Raw genomic sequence first — 17,664 nt, forward strand, 5'->3', positions numbered from 1 at the left:
CCCCCTTTCATTCTCCGAAAGCTCGGGCTGGGCCCCGGGGTTTGCAGCGCCCTCTTCTCAGCATGGGAGAGGCCCAACCAGGCCAGTGTGACCTTCCCGGCCCGGACTGGAGGGAGACCCGGAGGGTCGGCCTTGGAAGTCTAGCCTTATATTCCTTTCTTGTTTACCTTCTTGCGGCCCCGGAGGGACCCTAATTTGGGGGCCCTGAGTTGGGGGTGAACCTCACCCCCCCAGGAAAGTCCTTCGGGTGTAACTCAGGAAGGCCTAACGAATTCCGACTCGGGTAGCGTCGCGAGACCCTTTTGCATACGGCGATGAGAGGGTAGGGGGGCAGAGTTGAGGAAGTGTCCTCCCTCACCCGCCACCCCAAGCCCACCTGTGGCCTTGGGGTTCCCCGTCTGGGGTGACGGATGGGACCCCTCGTCTCTCGGGTCATTTCCACCCCTAGACGCCCCTTTCGGGCACCGCACCTTGCAGTCTGTCCCCGCGGCTCCTCCCGAGGCCGGCGCCCCGGGCCCGCTCCCCCCAGAGCCGGCGCGGCTGGAATGTTCTCTCCTCCTCGCGGGGCCGCTTCCTGTCCGCCATGTTGGAAGCCGATTCCTGTCACCGACTCCGGCCCACTGAAGAGCGGAGGGGGAAGAGTGTCGAGGGGCGCACGGCTCGGCCGAGCCGGGTGGCTGGGGATCCCCCCCGGCGTCACCTCGCTTCCCGCCCTGCGGGGGCGCCGCCGCCCCTGGCCCGCGGCCGCCCCTCCCCCCGTCGCCGGCCGGGTTGTGTAACCCGGTGGCGGCCGCGCGGCCCCGGGCGGGTCCCTGGGGTGAGGGGCGGGGGCGGTTGGGGTGGGGGAGGGAAGCGGCCACGAGGGGAGCGGCCTGCGTCGGGCCCCGCGTGCTGGCGGCCGCGTTTCCCGCTCCCGGGTGCGGCGGGAGGCGCGGGCGGTCGGGGCGGGGAGCCGGCCTCGAAGCGGGGCCGAGGGAGAAGGAGGCCGCGGGCGGCGGCCGCGAGCGCTCCTGGGGCAGGAGGGCTTGGACGGGGGGGCGGGAGGGATACATTTTGGGTAGAGGCGGTGCCTGAAGACCGGGTGGGGTACCCAGCGGGAACCAGGCTCCCCGGTCACGAGTTTCTCTGCCACAGGAACCTCGTCTCCTGCCAGGCTATGGTGAACTAAATGGTAATGCTGGAGAAAGAGAAATATCTTTAAAGAGCCTGGGTTCTGATGAAGCCACCAACCCTATTTCCAGGGTCCTCAATGGCAACCAACAAGTTGTAGACACTAATCTGAAGCAGACTGTAAAGTCCAGCACCTTTGGGAAAGCAGGAATTAAAACCAGGCATTTCATTCAGAAAAACAGTATGGACAAAAAGAATGGGAAGTCTTATGAAAATAAATCTGGAGAGAACCAATCTGTAGACAAGACTGATACCGTAGCAATTCCAAATGGTGTTGTAACAAATAATTCTGGCTATATTGCTAATGGTTATATGGGCAAAGGAGCAGATAATGATGGTAGTGGATCTGAGAGCGGATATACCACTCCTAAAAAAAGGAAAGCTAGGCGCAATAGTGCCAAGGGTTGTGAAAACCTTAATTTAGTGCAGGACAAAATAATGCAACAAGAGACCAATGTCCCAACCTTAAAACAGGGACTTGAAACTTTCAAGCCTGACTACAGTGAACAAAAGGGAAATCGAGTAGATGGTTCAAAGCCCATTTGGAAGTATGAAACTGGGCCTGGAGGAACAAGTCGAGGAAAACCTGCTGTGGGTGATATGCTGAGGAAAAGCTCTGATATCAAGCCTAGTGTGAGCAGCAAAAAGTTTGATGATCGGCCCAAAGGAAAGCATACTTCTGCTGTTGCCTCCAAAGAGGACTCGTGGACCCTATTTAAACCACCCCCAGTTTTTCCAGTGGACAATAGCAGTGCTAAAATAGTTCCTAAAATAAGTTATGCAAGCAAAGTTAAGGAAAACCTCAACAAAACTGTACAGAACTCTTCCATGTCACCATCTTCATCTTCATCCTCTTCGTCATCTACTGGGGAAACTCAGACCCAATCTTCAAGTCAATTATCCCAGGTCCCTATGTCAGCGCTGAAATCTGTTACTTCGGCCAGCTTCTCTAATGGGCCAGTTTTAGCAGGGACTGATGCAAGTGTGTATTCTCCTGGGGGTCAGCCACTGCTAACTACTGCTGCTAATACGCTAACACCCATCTCTTCTGGGACTGATTCAGTTCTCCAAGACATGAGTCTGACTTCAGCAGCTGTTGAACAAATTAAGTCCAGCCTTTTTATCTACCCTTCAAATATGCAAACTGTGCTGTTGAGCACAGCACAAGTGGATCTACCCTCTCAGACAGATCAGCAAAACCTGGGGGATATCTTCCAGAATCAGTGGGGTTTATCATTTATCAATGAGCCCAGTGCTGGCCCTGAGACTGTTATTGGGAAATCATCAGATCATAAAGTGATGGAGGTGACATTTCAAGGGGAATATCCTGCCACTTTGGTTTCACAGGGTGCTGAAATAATCCCCTCAGGAACTGAGCATCCTGTGTTTCCCAAGGCTTATGAGCTGGAAAAACGGACTAGTCCTCAAGTTCTGGGTAGCATTCTAAAATCTGGGACTACTAGTGAGAGTGGAGCCTTATCCTTGGAACCCAGTCATATAGGTGACCTGCAAAAAGCAGACACCAGTAGTCAAGGTGCTTTAGTGTTTCTCTCAAAGGACTATGAGATAGAAAATCAAAATCCTCTGGCGTCTCCTACGAACACTTTGTTAGGCTCCGCCAAAGAACAGAGATACCAGAGAGGCCTAGAAAGGAATGATAGCTGGGGTTCTTTTGACCTGAGGGCTGCTATTGTATATCACACTAAAGAAATGGAATCTGTTTGGAATTTGCAGAAGCAAGATCCCAAAAGGATAATCACTTACAATGAAGCCATGGATAGTCCAGATCAATGAAGGACCAGACTGCCTATTTGTAACCTTTCTGCAGCATTAGAGCCACCGTTCATGGGGGATACAAGGCTTTTATGCTCCTAGATCTTCAACGCAGCAGAGGAACCATAAGTAGAATCACAGGATAATATATACAAATATATATATATATACATATATATATATAGTTATTTAAAAAAAAGGCACCTGAAAGTAATTAGATTTCTTAAGGAATCAAATTTATTTCAAGAGACTACACATGGTTATTTAATCTCTGGTACTGAATAGTTTTTTTTCTTTTTTCTTTTGTTAGTTTTCGTTTTTAAGTGTGAATGCAAGTGATTAATGAATATGGACTTATTAACAAGCGTGGTTCTAAAGTTCCTGCTGTCATCAACTTGGGCAACAAATGACCCACTGGAAAGGCAAATCCACTTAAAAGATCTCTGTATCTTGTTCTGTGACTAAAGTGATACACTAATCACGGGGAACCCAGAATGATTCAACATTTTCCCCCACTCCTCCCTTGATCTTTTGGTTATACTATGAGCCCTGCGAGAATGCTGGATAAAATGCCTTGAAGTTTGCAGGGGTGTATTTTTTTAGCGAATATGATTTGCATGTCTTGCCAGGAGTTAAGCAGCCTCTGTGGGGTGTTGGGGAAATATTTTCTTTCTTTCCTTTTATTTTTTTGTGGGGTGGGGATGGGGAGGGCATTGAAGTTCTACAGTTCTGGAATAGTTGGTACATAGTTCACTTGGCTTTGGTTACATATTGGACTCTAATAAGTAAAGAATCCATGAGTGTCATTTAAAGAAAAGTTACAGAACAAACAATTGGCTTTAGATATTTAATATGGAAAAATACTCCTGTGCCCATATTTTAATGTAATTGTGTAAGTGGGAGCAAAAATATATTCTGCTTTTCAACTGTAGGTGCTCCGGACTTGCTCTCTGTCACTAACACTAAATGTGCTGTTTTTCTTGTTTTTCATCAAACATCTGAAGAGAAACTTCTGTACCTTTCTGTAAATTCTCTTTTAATTTCTCAGAAATAATCTAAAGGGGGAAGAAAAAAGTCCATGGAAATATGAAACTTCATGTTTTTAGCCAGTGAGGAGGTAATAAACCCTGCCTATAGAAGGTGTGTTTCCATTCAGACTATACTTCTGAGCTTATTAGCTTCTAATTATATCTTAATAAATATATTTTAATACTAGAAAAACAAATACACAAACAAATGAATATACATACGTAAACCCAGTGAGATCTGCATAAAGTAGGTGGATTATATCAATGTCAATTTCCTGCTTGGGATATTGCACTGAAGTTATGACAGACGTTACCACTGGGAGAAAATGTGTGAAAGGTATAAAATATCTCTGTATTACTTCTTTTCTTTCTGGTTTTTTTTTTTTTTTTTTTTTTTTTTTTTTTTTGCAGTACGCAGGCCTCCCACCGCTTTGGCCTCTCCTGCCACGGAGCACAGGGTCCGGACGCGCAGGCCCAGCAGCCATGGCTCACAGGATCCAGCCGCTCCACGGCACGTGGGATCCTCCTGGACCGGGGCACGAACCCGTGTCCCCTGCATCGGCAGGTGGACTCCCAAACACTGTGCCACCAGGGAAGCCCTCTTTTTTTTTTGAATTTTTGAATTTTATTTTATTTACGTTTTTATACAGCAGGTTCTTATTAGTTATCTATTTTATACATATTAGTGTATATATGTCAATCCCAATCAATCACCCATTTCATCACACCACCACCCCAGCCCCTGCCACTTTCCCCCCTTGATGTCCACAGGTTTGTTCTCTACATCTGTGTCTCAGTTTCTGCCCTGCAAACTGGTTCATCTGCACCATTTTTCTAGGTTCCATATATATGCATTAATATACAATATTTCTTTTTCTCTTTCTGACATACTTCACTCTGTATGACAGTCTCTAGATCCATCCATGTCTCTACAAATGACTCAATTTTTTCCTTTTTATGACTGAGTAATATTCCATTGTATATATGTACCACATCTTCTTTATCCATTCATCTGTCAATGGGCATTTAGGTTGCCTCCATGAGCTGGCTATTGTAAACAGTGCTGCAGTGAACATTGGGGTGCATGTGTCTTTTTGAATTATGGTTTTCTCAGGGTATATGCCCAGTAGTGGGATTGCTGGGTCATATGGTAGTTCTATTTTTAGTTTTTAAGGAACCTCCATACTGTTCTCCATAGTGGCTGTATCAATTTACATTCCCACCAACAGTGCAAGAGGGTTCCCTTTTCTCCACACCCTCTCCACCATTTGTTGTTTGTAGATTTTCTGATGATGCCCATTCTAACCGGTGTGAGGTGATACCTCACTGTAGTTTTGATTTGCATTTCTCTAATAATTAGTGATATGTTGAGAAGCTTTTCATGTGCTTCTTGGCCATCTGTATGTCTTCTTTGGAGGAATGTCTATTTAGATCTGCCCATTTTTGGATTAGGTTGTTTGTTTTTTTAATATTGAGCTGCATTAGCTGTTTATATATTTTGGAGACTAATCCTTTGTCCATTGATTCGTGTGCAAATATTTTCTCCCATTCTGAGAGTGGTCTTTTCGTCTTGTTTGTAGTTTCCTTTGCTTTGCAAAAGCTTTTAAGTTTCATTAGGTCCCATTTGTTTATTTTTGTTTTTATTTCCATTACTCTAGGAGATGGATCAAAAAAGATCTTGCTGTGATTTATGTCAAAGAGTGTGCTTCCTATGTTTTCCTCTAAGAGTTTTATAGTGTCCGGTCTTACATTTAGGTCTCTAATCCATTTTGAGTTTATTTTTGTGTATGGTGTTAGGGAGTGTTCTAATTTCATTCATTTACATGTAGCTGTCCATTTTTCCCAGCACCACTTATTGAACAGACTGTCTTTTCTCCATTGTATATCCTTGCCTCCTTTGTCATAGATTAGTTGACCAGAGGTGCATGGGTTTATCTCTGGGCTATCTGTCCTGTTCCATTGATCTATATTTCTGTTTCTGTGCCAGTACCATATTGTCTTGATTACTGTAGCTTTGTAGTATAGTCTGAAATCAGGGAGTCTGATTCCTCCAGCTCCGTTTTTTTCCCTCAACACTGCTTTGGCTATTCAGGGTCTTTTGTGTCTCCATATAAATTTTAAGAGTTTTTGTTCTAGTTTTGTAAAAAATGCCATTGGTGATTTGATAGGGATTGCATTGAATCTGTAGATTGCTTTGGGTAGTAGAGTCATTTTCACAATATTGATTCTTCCAATCCAAGAACATGGTATATCTCTCCATCTGTTTGTATCATCTTTAATTTCTTTCATCAGTGTCATAGTTTTCTGCATACAGGTCTTTTGTCTCCCTAGGTAGGTTTGTTCCTAGGTATTTTATCCTTTTTGTTGCAATGGTAAATGGGAGTGTTTTCTTAATTTCTCTTTCAGATTTTTCATCATTAGTGTGTAGGAATGCAAGAGATTTCTGTGCATTAATTTTGTATCCTACAACTTTACCAGATTCATGGGTCTAGTAGTTTTCTGGTGGCATCTTTAGGACTCTCTATGTATAGTGTCATATCATCTGCAAACAGTGGCAGTTTTACTTCTTCTTTTCCAGTTTGTATTAGAAATACAATTTCTTTTTCTTCTCTGATTGCTGGGGCTAGGACTTCCAAAACTATGTTGAATAAGAGTGGATAGAGTGGACATCCTTGTCTTGTTCCTGATGTTAGAGGAAATGTTTTCAGTTTTTCACCATTGAGAATGATGTTTGCTGTGGGTTTGTCATATGTGGCTTTTATTATGTTGAGGTAGGTTCCCTCTATGCCCACTTTCTGGAGAGTTTTTATCATAAATGGGTGTTGAATTTTGTCAAAAGCTTTTTCTGCATCTATTGAGATGATCATATGGTTTTTATTCTTCAATTTGTTAGTATGGTGTACCACATTGATTGATTTGCATATATTGTAAAATCCTTGCATCCCTGGGATAAATCCCACTTGATCATGGTGTATGATACTTTTAATGTTTGTGGATTCTGTTTGCTAGTATTTTGTTGAGGAATTTTGCATCTATATTCATCAGAGATATTGGTCTGTAATTTTCTTTTTTTGTAGTATCTTTGTCTGATTTTGGTATCAGGGTGATGGTGGCCTCATAGAATGAGCTTGGGAGTGTTCCTTCCTCTGCAATTTTTTGGAAGAGTTTGAGAAGGAAGGGTATTAGCTCTTCTCTTAATGTTTGATAGAAATCGCCTGTGAAGCAATCTGGCCCTGGACTTTGGTTTGTTGGAAGATTTTAAATACAGTTTCAATTTCATTACTTGTGATTGGTCTGTCCATATTTTCTATTTCTTCCTGGTTCAGTCTTGGAAGGTTATACCTCTCTAAGAATTTGTCCGTTTCTTACAGGTTGTCCATTTTATTGGCATAGAGTTGCTTGTAGTAGTCTCTTAGGATGCTTTGTATTTCTGCAGTGTCTGATGTAACTTCTCCTTTTTCATTTCTAATTTTATTGATTTCAGTCCTCTCCTCTTTTTCTTGATGAGTCTGGTTAATGGTTTATCAATTTTGTTTATCTCCTCAAAGAGCCAGCTTTTAGTTTTATTGATCTTTGCTATTGTTTTCTTTGTTTCTATTTCATTTATTTCTGCTCTGATCTTTAGGATTTCTTTCCTTCTGCTAACTTTGGGTTTTGTTTGTTCTTCTTTCTCTATATCCTTTAGGTGTAAGGTTAGATTGTTTATTTGAGACTTTTCTTTTTTCTTGAGGTAGGCTTGTATTGCTGTAAACTTCCCTCTTAGATCTGCTTTTGCTGCATCCCATAGGTTTTGGATCATCGTGTTTTCATTGTCATTTGTCTCTAGGTATTTTTAAATTTCCTCTATGATTTCTTCATTGATCTCTTGGTTATTTAGTAACATATTGTTTAGCCTCCGTGTGTTTGTGTTTTTTACTATTTTTTCCCTGTAATTGATTTCTAATCTCATACGCTGGGATCAGAAAAGATGCTTGATATGATTTCAATTTGTTTTAATTCACTGAGGCTTGATTTGTGACACAAGATGTGATCTATCCTGGAGAATGTTCCATGCACACTTGAGAAGAAAGTGTAATCTGCTCTTTTTGGATGGAATGTCCTATAAATATCAATTAAATCTATTTGGTCTATTGTGTCATTTAAAGCTTTAATCTCCTTATTAATTTTGTTTGGATGATCTGTCCACTGATGTAAGTGAGGTGTTAAAGTCCCCTACTATTATTGTGTTACTGTCGATTTCCTCTTTTATAGCTGTTAGCAGTTGCCTTATATATTGAGGTGCTCCTATGTTGGGTGCATATATATTTATAATTGTTCATCTTCTTCTTGGATTGATCCCTTGATCATTATGTAGTGTCCTTCCTTGCCTCCTTTAACATTCTTTATTTTAAAGTCTATTTATCTGTTATAAGTATCACTATTCAAGCTTTCTTTTGATTTCCATTTGTATGGAATATCTTTTTCCATCCCCTCACTTTCAGCCTGTATGTGTCCCTAGGTCTGAAGTGGGTCTCCTGTAGACAGCATATATATGGGTCTTGTTTTTGTATCCTTTCAGCAAGCCTGTGTCTTTTGGTTGGAGCATTTAATCCATTCACGTTTAAGGTAATTATCAATATGTATGTTCCTATTACCATTTTCTTAATTATTTTGGGTTTGTTTTTGTAGGTCCTTTTCTTCTCTTGTGTTTCCCACTTAGAGAAGTTCCTTTAGCATTTGTTGTAGAGCTGGTTTGGTGGTGCTCAATTATCTCAGCTTTTGTTTGTCTGTAAAGCTTTTAATTTCTCCATCGAGTCTGAATGAGATCCTTGACAGGTAGAGTAATCTTGGTTGTAGGTTCTTCCTTTTCATCACTTTAATGATATCATGCCACTCCCTTCTGGGTTGTAGAGTTTCTGCTGAGAAATCAGCTGTTAAACTTATGGGAGTTCCCTTTTATGTTATTTGTCATTTTTCCCTTGATGCTTTCAATTATTTTTCTTTGTCTTTAATTTTTGCCAGTTTGATTACTACGTGTCTTGGAGTGTTTCTCCTTGGGTTTATCCTGTATGGGACTCTCTGTGTTTCCTGGACTTGGGTGGCTATTTCCTTTCTCATGTTAGGGAAGTTTTCCACTATAATCTCTTCCAACATTTTCTCGGGTCCTTTCTCTCTTTCTTCTCCTTCTGGGACCCCTATAATGCAAATGTTGTTGTGTTTAATGTTGTCCCAGAGGTCTCTTAGGCTGTCTTCATTTCTTTTCATTCTTTTTTCTTTATTCTGTTCTGCAGCAGTGAATTCAACTATTCTGTCTTCCAGGTCACTTATCCGTTCTTCTGCCTCAGTTATTCTGCTATTGATTCCTTCTAGTGTAGTTTTCATTTCAGTTATTGTATTGTTCATCTCTGTTTGTTTGTTCTTTAATTCTTCTAGATCTTTTTAAAACATTTCTTGCATCTTCTCTATCTTTGCCTCCATTGTTTTCCAAGGTCCTGGATCATCTTCACTATCATTATTCTGAATTCTTTTTCTGGAAGGTTGCCTTTCTCCACTTCATTTGGTTGTTTTTCTGGGGTTTTATCTTGTTCCTTCATCTGGTACATAGCCCTCTGCGTTTTCATCTTGTCTATCTTTCTATGGTTTTTGTTTCACAGGCTGCAGGATTGTAGTTCTTCTTGCTTCTGCAGTCTGCCCTCTGGTGGATGAGGCTATCTAAGAGGCTTGAGCAAGTTTCCTGATGGGAGGGACTGGTGGTGCGTAGAGCTGGCTGTTGCTCTGGTGGGCAGAGCTCAATAAAACTTGAATTCCCTTGTCTGCTGATGGGTGGGGCTGGGTTCCCTCCCTCTTGGTTCTTTGGCCTGAGGCGAGCCCACACTGGAGCCTACCTGGGCTCTTTGGTGGGGCTAATGGTGGACTCTTGGAGGGCTCATGCCAAGGAGTACTTCCCGGAACTTCTTGGGCCAGTGTCCTCGTCCTCACGGTGAGACACAGCCAACTCCTGCCTCTGCAGGAGACCCTCCAACACTAGCAGGTAGGTCTGGTTCAGTCTCCTATGGGGTCACTGCTCCTCCCCTGGGTCCAGATGCACACAGTACTTTGTGTGTGCCCTCCAAGAGTGGAGTCTCTGTTTCCCCCAGTTTTGTCAAAATCCTGCAATCAAATCCCGCTAGCCTTTGAAGTCTGATTCTCTGGGAATTCCTCCTCCTGTTGCTGAACCCCCAGGTTGGGAAACCTGACGTGGGGCTCAGAACCTTCACTCCAGTGGGTGGACTTCTGTGGTATAAGTGTTCTCCAGTTTGTGAGTCACCCACCCAGCAGTTATGGGATTTGATTTTATTGTGATTGCACCCCTCCTACTGTCTCACTGCAGCTTCTCCTTTGTCTTTGGATGTGGGGTATCCTTTTTGGTGAGTTCCAGTGTCCTCCTGTCAATGACTGTTCAGCAGTTAGCCATGACCCTGGTGCTCTCCCAAGAGGGAGTGAAAGCACATCTTTCTACTCTGCCATCTTGAACCAATCTCTCTGTATTATTTCTTACATGGCATGTGAATCTATAATTTTCTCAAAATAAAGAGTTTTTAAATTCATATAATAGTTTTTAGTGAATTGTTTAGTTTAATGACTATAACAATCATTATTCAGAGCAGTGCCTAGGTTCTGTGAAAAAGACTGGTAGACTTCCTCTTCCAGATATTGGAAAACAGAATGACATCATAACTAAGAACAGGTGCTTTAATAGCAAGCAGATCTGGATGTGAATTCTTATTAGGTATAAACTTTAGGAGTATTTGTTCACTTTTCTGAACTTGAGTTATCTCATTTGTAAATCTGGAAAAATAGTTGTTCCAAATCTTGTTCTATGAATTAAATGAATCAGATAATGTATGTGAAATACGTGAAAAATTATCAGTTAATTTGTAGCTGCCTTTTGAATTTTTTATTGAGATATGAATAACATGTCAAATAATTAATTAATTAACAATAAAATCCTTAGGTCTTCAGTTTAAGCATTCACAATTTTATACAATTTCCAACACTCCAGAAAGTTCTCTTGTGCTCCTTTCAATTCAGTTCCTCTCTTACACATTCCCACTCCCATCCCCAGCCCCAGGCGACTACTTTCACTACAGATCTTTTTTATCTATTCTTGGATTTTATATAAATATAATCTTATAGTATGTATTTTTTAACATCTGTCTTCTTTTGCATAACAACTGTTTTTGAGATTCACCCATGTTGTTGCATGGATTGTTGGTTTTTATTTCTGAGTCATACTCTATAAATATACTACAACTACACTTGTTGGCTACTATAAATAAGGCTGTTCTAAATTTTCTTGTACATTTTTTTGGACAGAGTTTTCATTTCTCTTTGGAAAATGTATGAGTGGAATTGCTAGGGAATAGTGAATGTATGTTTAACTTTGTTAGAATCTGCCAAAATATTTCAAAAGTGATTATACCATTTTACACTGCCACTAGAAATGTATGAGACTTCACGTAGTATACATCCTCTCCAGTATTTGATGTTGTTAGACTTTTTGATTATAGCCATTCTAGAGGGTATGAATGGTATCTTGTTGTGATTTTAATTTAAAATTTTTGTGTTTAATGGCCATTCTTACTATGATCTGTTATACAGTGATCAAATTTTTGCCAATATTTTAATTGGATTTGTCCTTTACTTGTCTTTAAATATTAGTACTATGTTATTAGTCATATACAATTGTATATCAGTTATGTATTTATTGTAAATTATACCTTTCTCTTTGGTATTTTTTTAATCTTGGATTTACCACTATACAATTCTAGCATTTAACTTTCTTCCTGATTAAGTTTCCAGCGTAAATGTTTAGTTAGCCCTTTGACCTTAACCTTTCTGGAAAATGAGGAAATTAGTACACTTTTACCCTCTCTCAAGTTTTATCTACACCCAAGTATTTATTTCTGCTATACATAAGCTTTAACAGTTAGTTGAGCAAAAGTCCCTTATTCATGCAATTTTTCCATATTGATTACTAAAGATTAAATTTTAGTCCAATTAGGAAAAAAAATCTGTTGGCTTTGATTGAAACTACACTTAAATGATGAACAGTTATATGCCAACAAATTAAACAGCCTAGAAGAAATGGATAAGTTCCTAGAAACATACTGACCAATACTGGATTAGGAAGAAATAGAAAATCTGAAATGACCAATTTTAGTAAGGAATTGAATCAGTAATTAAAAACCTCCCAACAAACAATAGTCCAGGACTAGGTGGCTTCTACCAAGCATTAAAGAAAAATTAATAGCAATCCTTCTCAAACTCTTCCAAAAAATAGATGAAGAAATACTTCCAAACTCATTTTATGAGACCAGCATTACCCTTATATCAAAACTAGATAAGAACACTACAAGTAAAGAAAATTACAGGCCAATATCCTTGATGAACATATATGTAAATATCCTCAACAAAATATTAGCAAACTGAATTAAACAATATATTAAAAGGATCATACATCATGATCAAAGGATTTATTCCAAGGATGCAAGGATGGTTCAGTATCTGCAAATCAATCAATGAGATGCACTACACTAACAAAATGAAGGACAAAAGTCATATATGATCATCTCAATAGATTCAGAAAAAGCATTTGACAAAATTCAACATCCATTTATGATAAAAACTCTAAACAAAATGGGTACAGAGGGAATGTACCTCAACATAATAAAGACCAAGTATGACAAGACCACAGCTAACATTATACCCAAAGGTGAAAAACTGGTATATTTAAAATAGATAATCAATAAGAACCTACTGTATAACACAGGGAATGCTGCTCAATATGCTGTGATAACCTAAATGGGAAAAGAATTTGAAAAAGAACAGATACATGTTTATGTATAACTGAATCACTTTGCTGTACACCTGAAACTAACACATTTTTAATCAGCTATGCTCCAATATAAAATTAAAATTAAAAAAATAAAGTCAGTAGAAACCTGAAAAAAATAAACCTAATTACTTGCTAAAAACAAAACAAAGGTGAAAAGCTGAAAGCTCTTCCTCTAAGGTAAAGAATGGCCACTCTTGCCACTTTTATTCAACATACTACTGGAATTCCTAGCCAGAGCAATTGGGAAAGAAAAAGAAACAAAAGGCATACAAATCAGAAAGGAAGAAGTAAAACTGTCTCTATTTTCAAAGGACATATTATATATAGCAAACCCTAATGACTCCACCAAAAAAACTGTTAGAATTAATAAACAAATTCAGTAAAGTTGTAGGATACAAAATTAATATACAAAAATCTGTTGCATTTCTATACACTAATAATGGATTATCAGAAAGAAAAAAAATTTTTAATCTCATTTACAATTGCATCAAAAATAATAAAATACTTAGGAATAAATTTAACAAAGGATGTGAAAAACCTCTACACTGAAAACTATAAGACATTAATGAAAGACACTGAAGAAAACACATATAAATGGAAAGATATTTCATGCTGATGGATTAGAAGAATTAATATTGTTAAAATGTCCATACTACCCAAATAATCTACAGATTCAGTGCAATCCTTATCAAAATTTTAATGGCATTTTTCACAGAAATAGAAAAAATTTTTCTAAAATTTGTATGGAATCACAAAAGACCCTAAATAGCCAAACCAGTCTCAAGAAAGAAGTACCAAGTTGGAGGCATCACACTTCCTGATCTAAAGCTATATTACAAAGTTATAGTAATCAAAAAAGTATGGTACTGGCAGAAAAACAGACACAAGATCAATGGAACAGAACAGAGAGCCCAGAAATAAACCCACACATATATGGTCAATTAATTTTCAAGGACAGTGTCCTCGATAAATGGTGTTGGGAAAACTGGACATGCAAAAGAATGAAAATGTACCACTATCTTACACCATATACAAAAATAAACTCAAAATGGATTAAGGTCTTGAAGGAAAGACCTGAAACCATAAAATTCCTAGAAGAAAACATACAAAGTCAGCTCCTTTACATCAGTCTTGGCAGGTGTTTTTGTTTTTGTTTTTGTTTTTGTTTTAATCTGACACCAAAAACAAAGGCAACAAAAGCAAAAATAAACGAGTAGGACTACATCAAACTAAAAATCTTCTGTACAGCAAAGGAAACCATCAACAAAATGCTATTTCACCCCTACATGTATTTTTATATTTTATACAATCAAATGAGCTATGGAGAAAAAGGTGGAAGGACACATATTACCTGAGTGGGATGGGGACGGTGGAATGGTGGTGAGAGGAAAGAAGGAGGAAAAGTGTGTGTCAAACAGAAAAAAAAAGTCATTTTTTGGAAAAATATGTACTGTATGTCAAGTGAGAAAGTTAACATATAAAGTTTCATTTATAACATAACTGAAAGTATGTATTCATTGAATATGTGCATAGACAAAGACTAAATGAGAATGTAGGCAGTTTTTGTCTTGGATTCCTAATATGTTTACATACAAATTTCAATAAAGTTCTTTCTAAAAGCTAAAACTATATTGATAATTTGAAGTCTGAATCCCTAATATATTAAAGATCAAAACCTTCTACTCTTTACAAATAAAAAATGAAACCCAGAGTTTAGCCACTTATCTATGGTCACCCAGCTCAGTTATATTAAAATGTGCACTAAAAGCCAAGTTTCCTGTCTCCCAAGGAAATGTTCTCACACAGGACTGATTCTGTCATTCAAGTCTGTTCGATAATGTGCTGCACTATGACAGAGTCCATTTCATGTGGAAAGGAAAGCAGACAATAATTAGCACTATCAAAACTGTGTTGACAGAAAGACAAATAGTATATGATCTCACTTATATGTGGAACCTAAAAAGTCAAACTCATGGAACCAGAGACTAGAATGGTGGTTACCAGGGGCTGTGGGGTGGGGGAAATGGGGAGCTGCCGGTCAAAGGGTACAAATTTCCAGTTATAGGATGAATAAGCTGTGGGGAGCTAACCTAGAGCATGGTGACTAGAGTTAACAATACTGTATGTATACTTGAATTTTGCTAAAAGAGTAGTTTTTGTTTGTTTGTTTTTGCCACACTACACAGCTTGTGGATCTTAGTTCCCTGACCAGGGATTGAACCCAGAAGTCCTAACCACTGACCACCAGGGAACTCCCACTAAGAGTAGATCTTAAGTGGTCTCACCACACACACACACACACACACACACACACACACACACACACACACACACAAAACATAACTATGTGAGGTGATGAATGGGTTACTTGACAGTGGTCATCATTTCACGATATATAGAGATACTAAATCAACAAGTTGTACACCTTTTTGTAAATCACATTATATAATATAAAAAAGAATAAAATAAAATAATAAATAAATAAGCCACTCCTCACACACACACAGTGTTGACCTTTGTGGGGACATAACAAATCATCAAGAAGATCATTTCCTTCAGGCAGTAGGCAACCAGAATTTGAGTTACAGAAAAATCAGGCTACAGGCCAAACTGCAGTGTCCAATATTCCATTTATAACTAATGTTACCACCCCAGGCAACACATCTGTCATGTGGCACAGTTGTAGGATGCTGGGAAAGAGCAGTGGCTTGGAAAATTAACATGGTTGGTATTATATCATCAGCAGTGAAGAGAATAATTTTGAGCAAAAGCAATGAAGTAAAATCACCATTAATAGGTCAACAAACTATAAGGTAAAGTTTCACATAGTAGAAACACTGTGCACTCATTAGCTATAAAAATTGTGCATGTTTATTAAGCGAATAAAGAAAAATTACAGTGAGAACTTGTAAATTAAACAATGTTCTAAGGCCTCTCAAAAAAGGCGTGAATAAAACTTTGGTTTCCCTAATTTCTGATACAATGATATCAGAAACAGCTAGTTTTCCATCAGACAACAGCTAGTTTTATGAATGAAAAAGAGGATGTAACAGTTCTTAGATAGCTGAGTGAAAAATAGGAGAAAAAAGAAGGAAAAGGTAGGCTGTATTGAGCAGTTTAGTTAATAGATTGGGAATGATAAAGGGGTTCTGAACGAGTAAGAAGTGAAAGTCTATGGTCTTACTGTAGGTAAAGTAAAACTGCTGGGGGAGGTCATCGAGAGGACATGACCACAGGTAGAGCCAAGGGCTGGACCCAGGCAATCAGAGGCTCCTCACCCCCTCCCCTGCCCTTGGAATGCACACTCTGTCCACTGTTCCCACAGTGAGAGCTGTTTTCAAGGACGAAGCCTTGAGAGAACATGTTGTTGAGACCATCTGGATGGTACACGTGACTGAACCTAGGTAAGGCCTCTATATCAACTTATAAGATGGTGGCAGGTGAGTGTGGAGATCTACTCATCTTGCTGCTGCCCAAGACAAGCTCCATATTAAGTTCCCTTGCTTATTAAACCTGCCACCTACCAATGTGGAGTAATCTGCCTCTTTCTTCCATCTCTCCTTGCCCTCCATGTACAGGAGCCAGTTTCACATTTTACCCGGGGAGCTCCTGAGGTTTTGAACCAACAAAACTTAACCCACTAAGGGCAAAAAGGGGGGTGCCCTATTTGATAAGATTGTGAGAGATATGGGTAACTTGGGACACAAACCTTGGAGAGACTAGGGGGAGAGACACAAGAGGCTACAATTCAACAATAAGGTGTTTTGTCAAGTTGATTTCCTCTCCCAAAGGAACCATCATCACTCAAAGGCTGGTTTAAACATTAACTCAAATTTAGAAACATTTACAAAAATGCTGAACATGCTCGGCTTGAAAACATGAGCATGTATTTCACTATATTTATACTTCCAGTGACTATCACATTGTCTGGCGCATAAGAGACCATCAAAGTATCAATACTTGCCGATTGGAACTGTCATGAATAAAAAGATATGGGTTTTTTTGTTTCGGTTTTTTTTTTAATTAGATAGGATACCTTTTTTTAGACAGCTTTTTTGAGGTATAATTAATATACAAAGAGCTGCACATATTTAATGTGTGCGTGCAAACACTCATAGTACCATCACCATGATCAAAATAAAAGATGTAGCCAACATCTCCCAAAGTGTACTTCTGACCCTTTTGTTAGTTTTCGGTTTTTTGTAGTAAGAACAGTTAACATGAGATCTACCCTCTAAACAAATTTTAAGTGCACTAAGTGCCAAGAAAAAAAAAAACTGTGTAAGAAAACTAAGGGGGAAAAAATTACACCATATTGCTAACCATGGGCCTTGTGTTGAATAGCCAATCTCTAGAACTCAGTCATCTAGCATGGCTGAAATTTTAATGAGAAGACGTCAAGAGGTAAGTTATTCTTTGTTTTCCCATATCTACAGAATTAAAGCACAGATCTTATGTAATTTCAGCATAAGACTGTGCCAACAATCAATATGTTTAACTAGATAACATAAGGAAATTTCTTGGTGCACATATCTGACTCCATAGGTAGAGCAGGCTTCAGGAGAATGGGAGAATGTAAAATTCATGAGGGCAGGGATTTTCAGTTTTGTATTTTTTTTTCACTTACTCTACCACTTGTCCTTGTTTGCCACAAAATTGGTAAGAAATGGAGTGGATTTTGGAGAGGCAATAAAAATGCACATTACCTTCCTCATAAGATTGTTGTGAGGATTAAAGAAAGTAATGCATAGAGATGCCTAATTAAGTGCCTTTATATAGTGAACACTGTATAAATGTTAACTATTACTACTGCTATTATCACCAAGCCTATACTTT

General features: G+C 39.2%; 1 protein-coding gene across 1 annotated transcript; it reads left to right on the forward strand.

The window, feature by feature from the left end:
- Window positions 1–583: 583 nt before the first annotated feature.
- LOC132494712 (FMR1-interacting protein NUFIP2-like) lies at window positions 584–3,155 on the forward strand. Its single transcript, XM_060105934.1, has 2 exons — window positions 584–1,081; window positions 1,135–3,155. Exons 1-2 carry the CDS (start codon window positions 584–586, stop codon window positions 2,962–2,964), a joined length of 2,328 nt encoding a protein of 775 aa, XP_059961917.1. The 3' UTR covers window positions 2,965–3,155.
- Window positions 3,156–17,664: the final 14,509 nt, after the last annotated feature.

This window comes from Mesoplodon densirostris, chromosome 8 (assembly GCF_025265405.1).
Source record: "Mesoplodon densirostris isolate mMesDen1 chromosome 8, mMesDen1 primary haplotype, whole genome shotgun sequence".
In the NCBI taxonomy this organism is placed as follows: domain Eukaryota; kingdom Metazoa; phylum Chordata; class Mammalia; order Artiodactyla; family Ziphiidae; genus Mesoplodon; species Mesoplodon densirostris.

Coding starts and splice junctions, on each gene's coding strand:
- LOC132494712 (XM_060105934.1), top strand. CDS start 584: ATGTTGGAAGCCGATTCCTGTCACCGACTCCGGCCCACTGAAGAGCGG. Junction 1,082..1,134: donor AGGCGGTGCCTGAAGACCGG/GTGGGGTACCCA, acceptor TCTCTGCCACAG/GAACCTCGTCTCCTGCCAGG.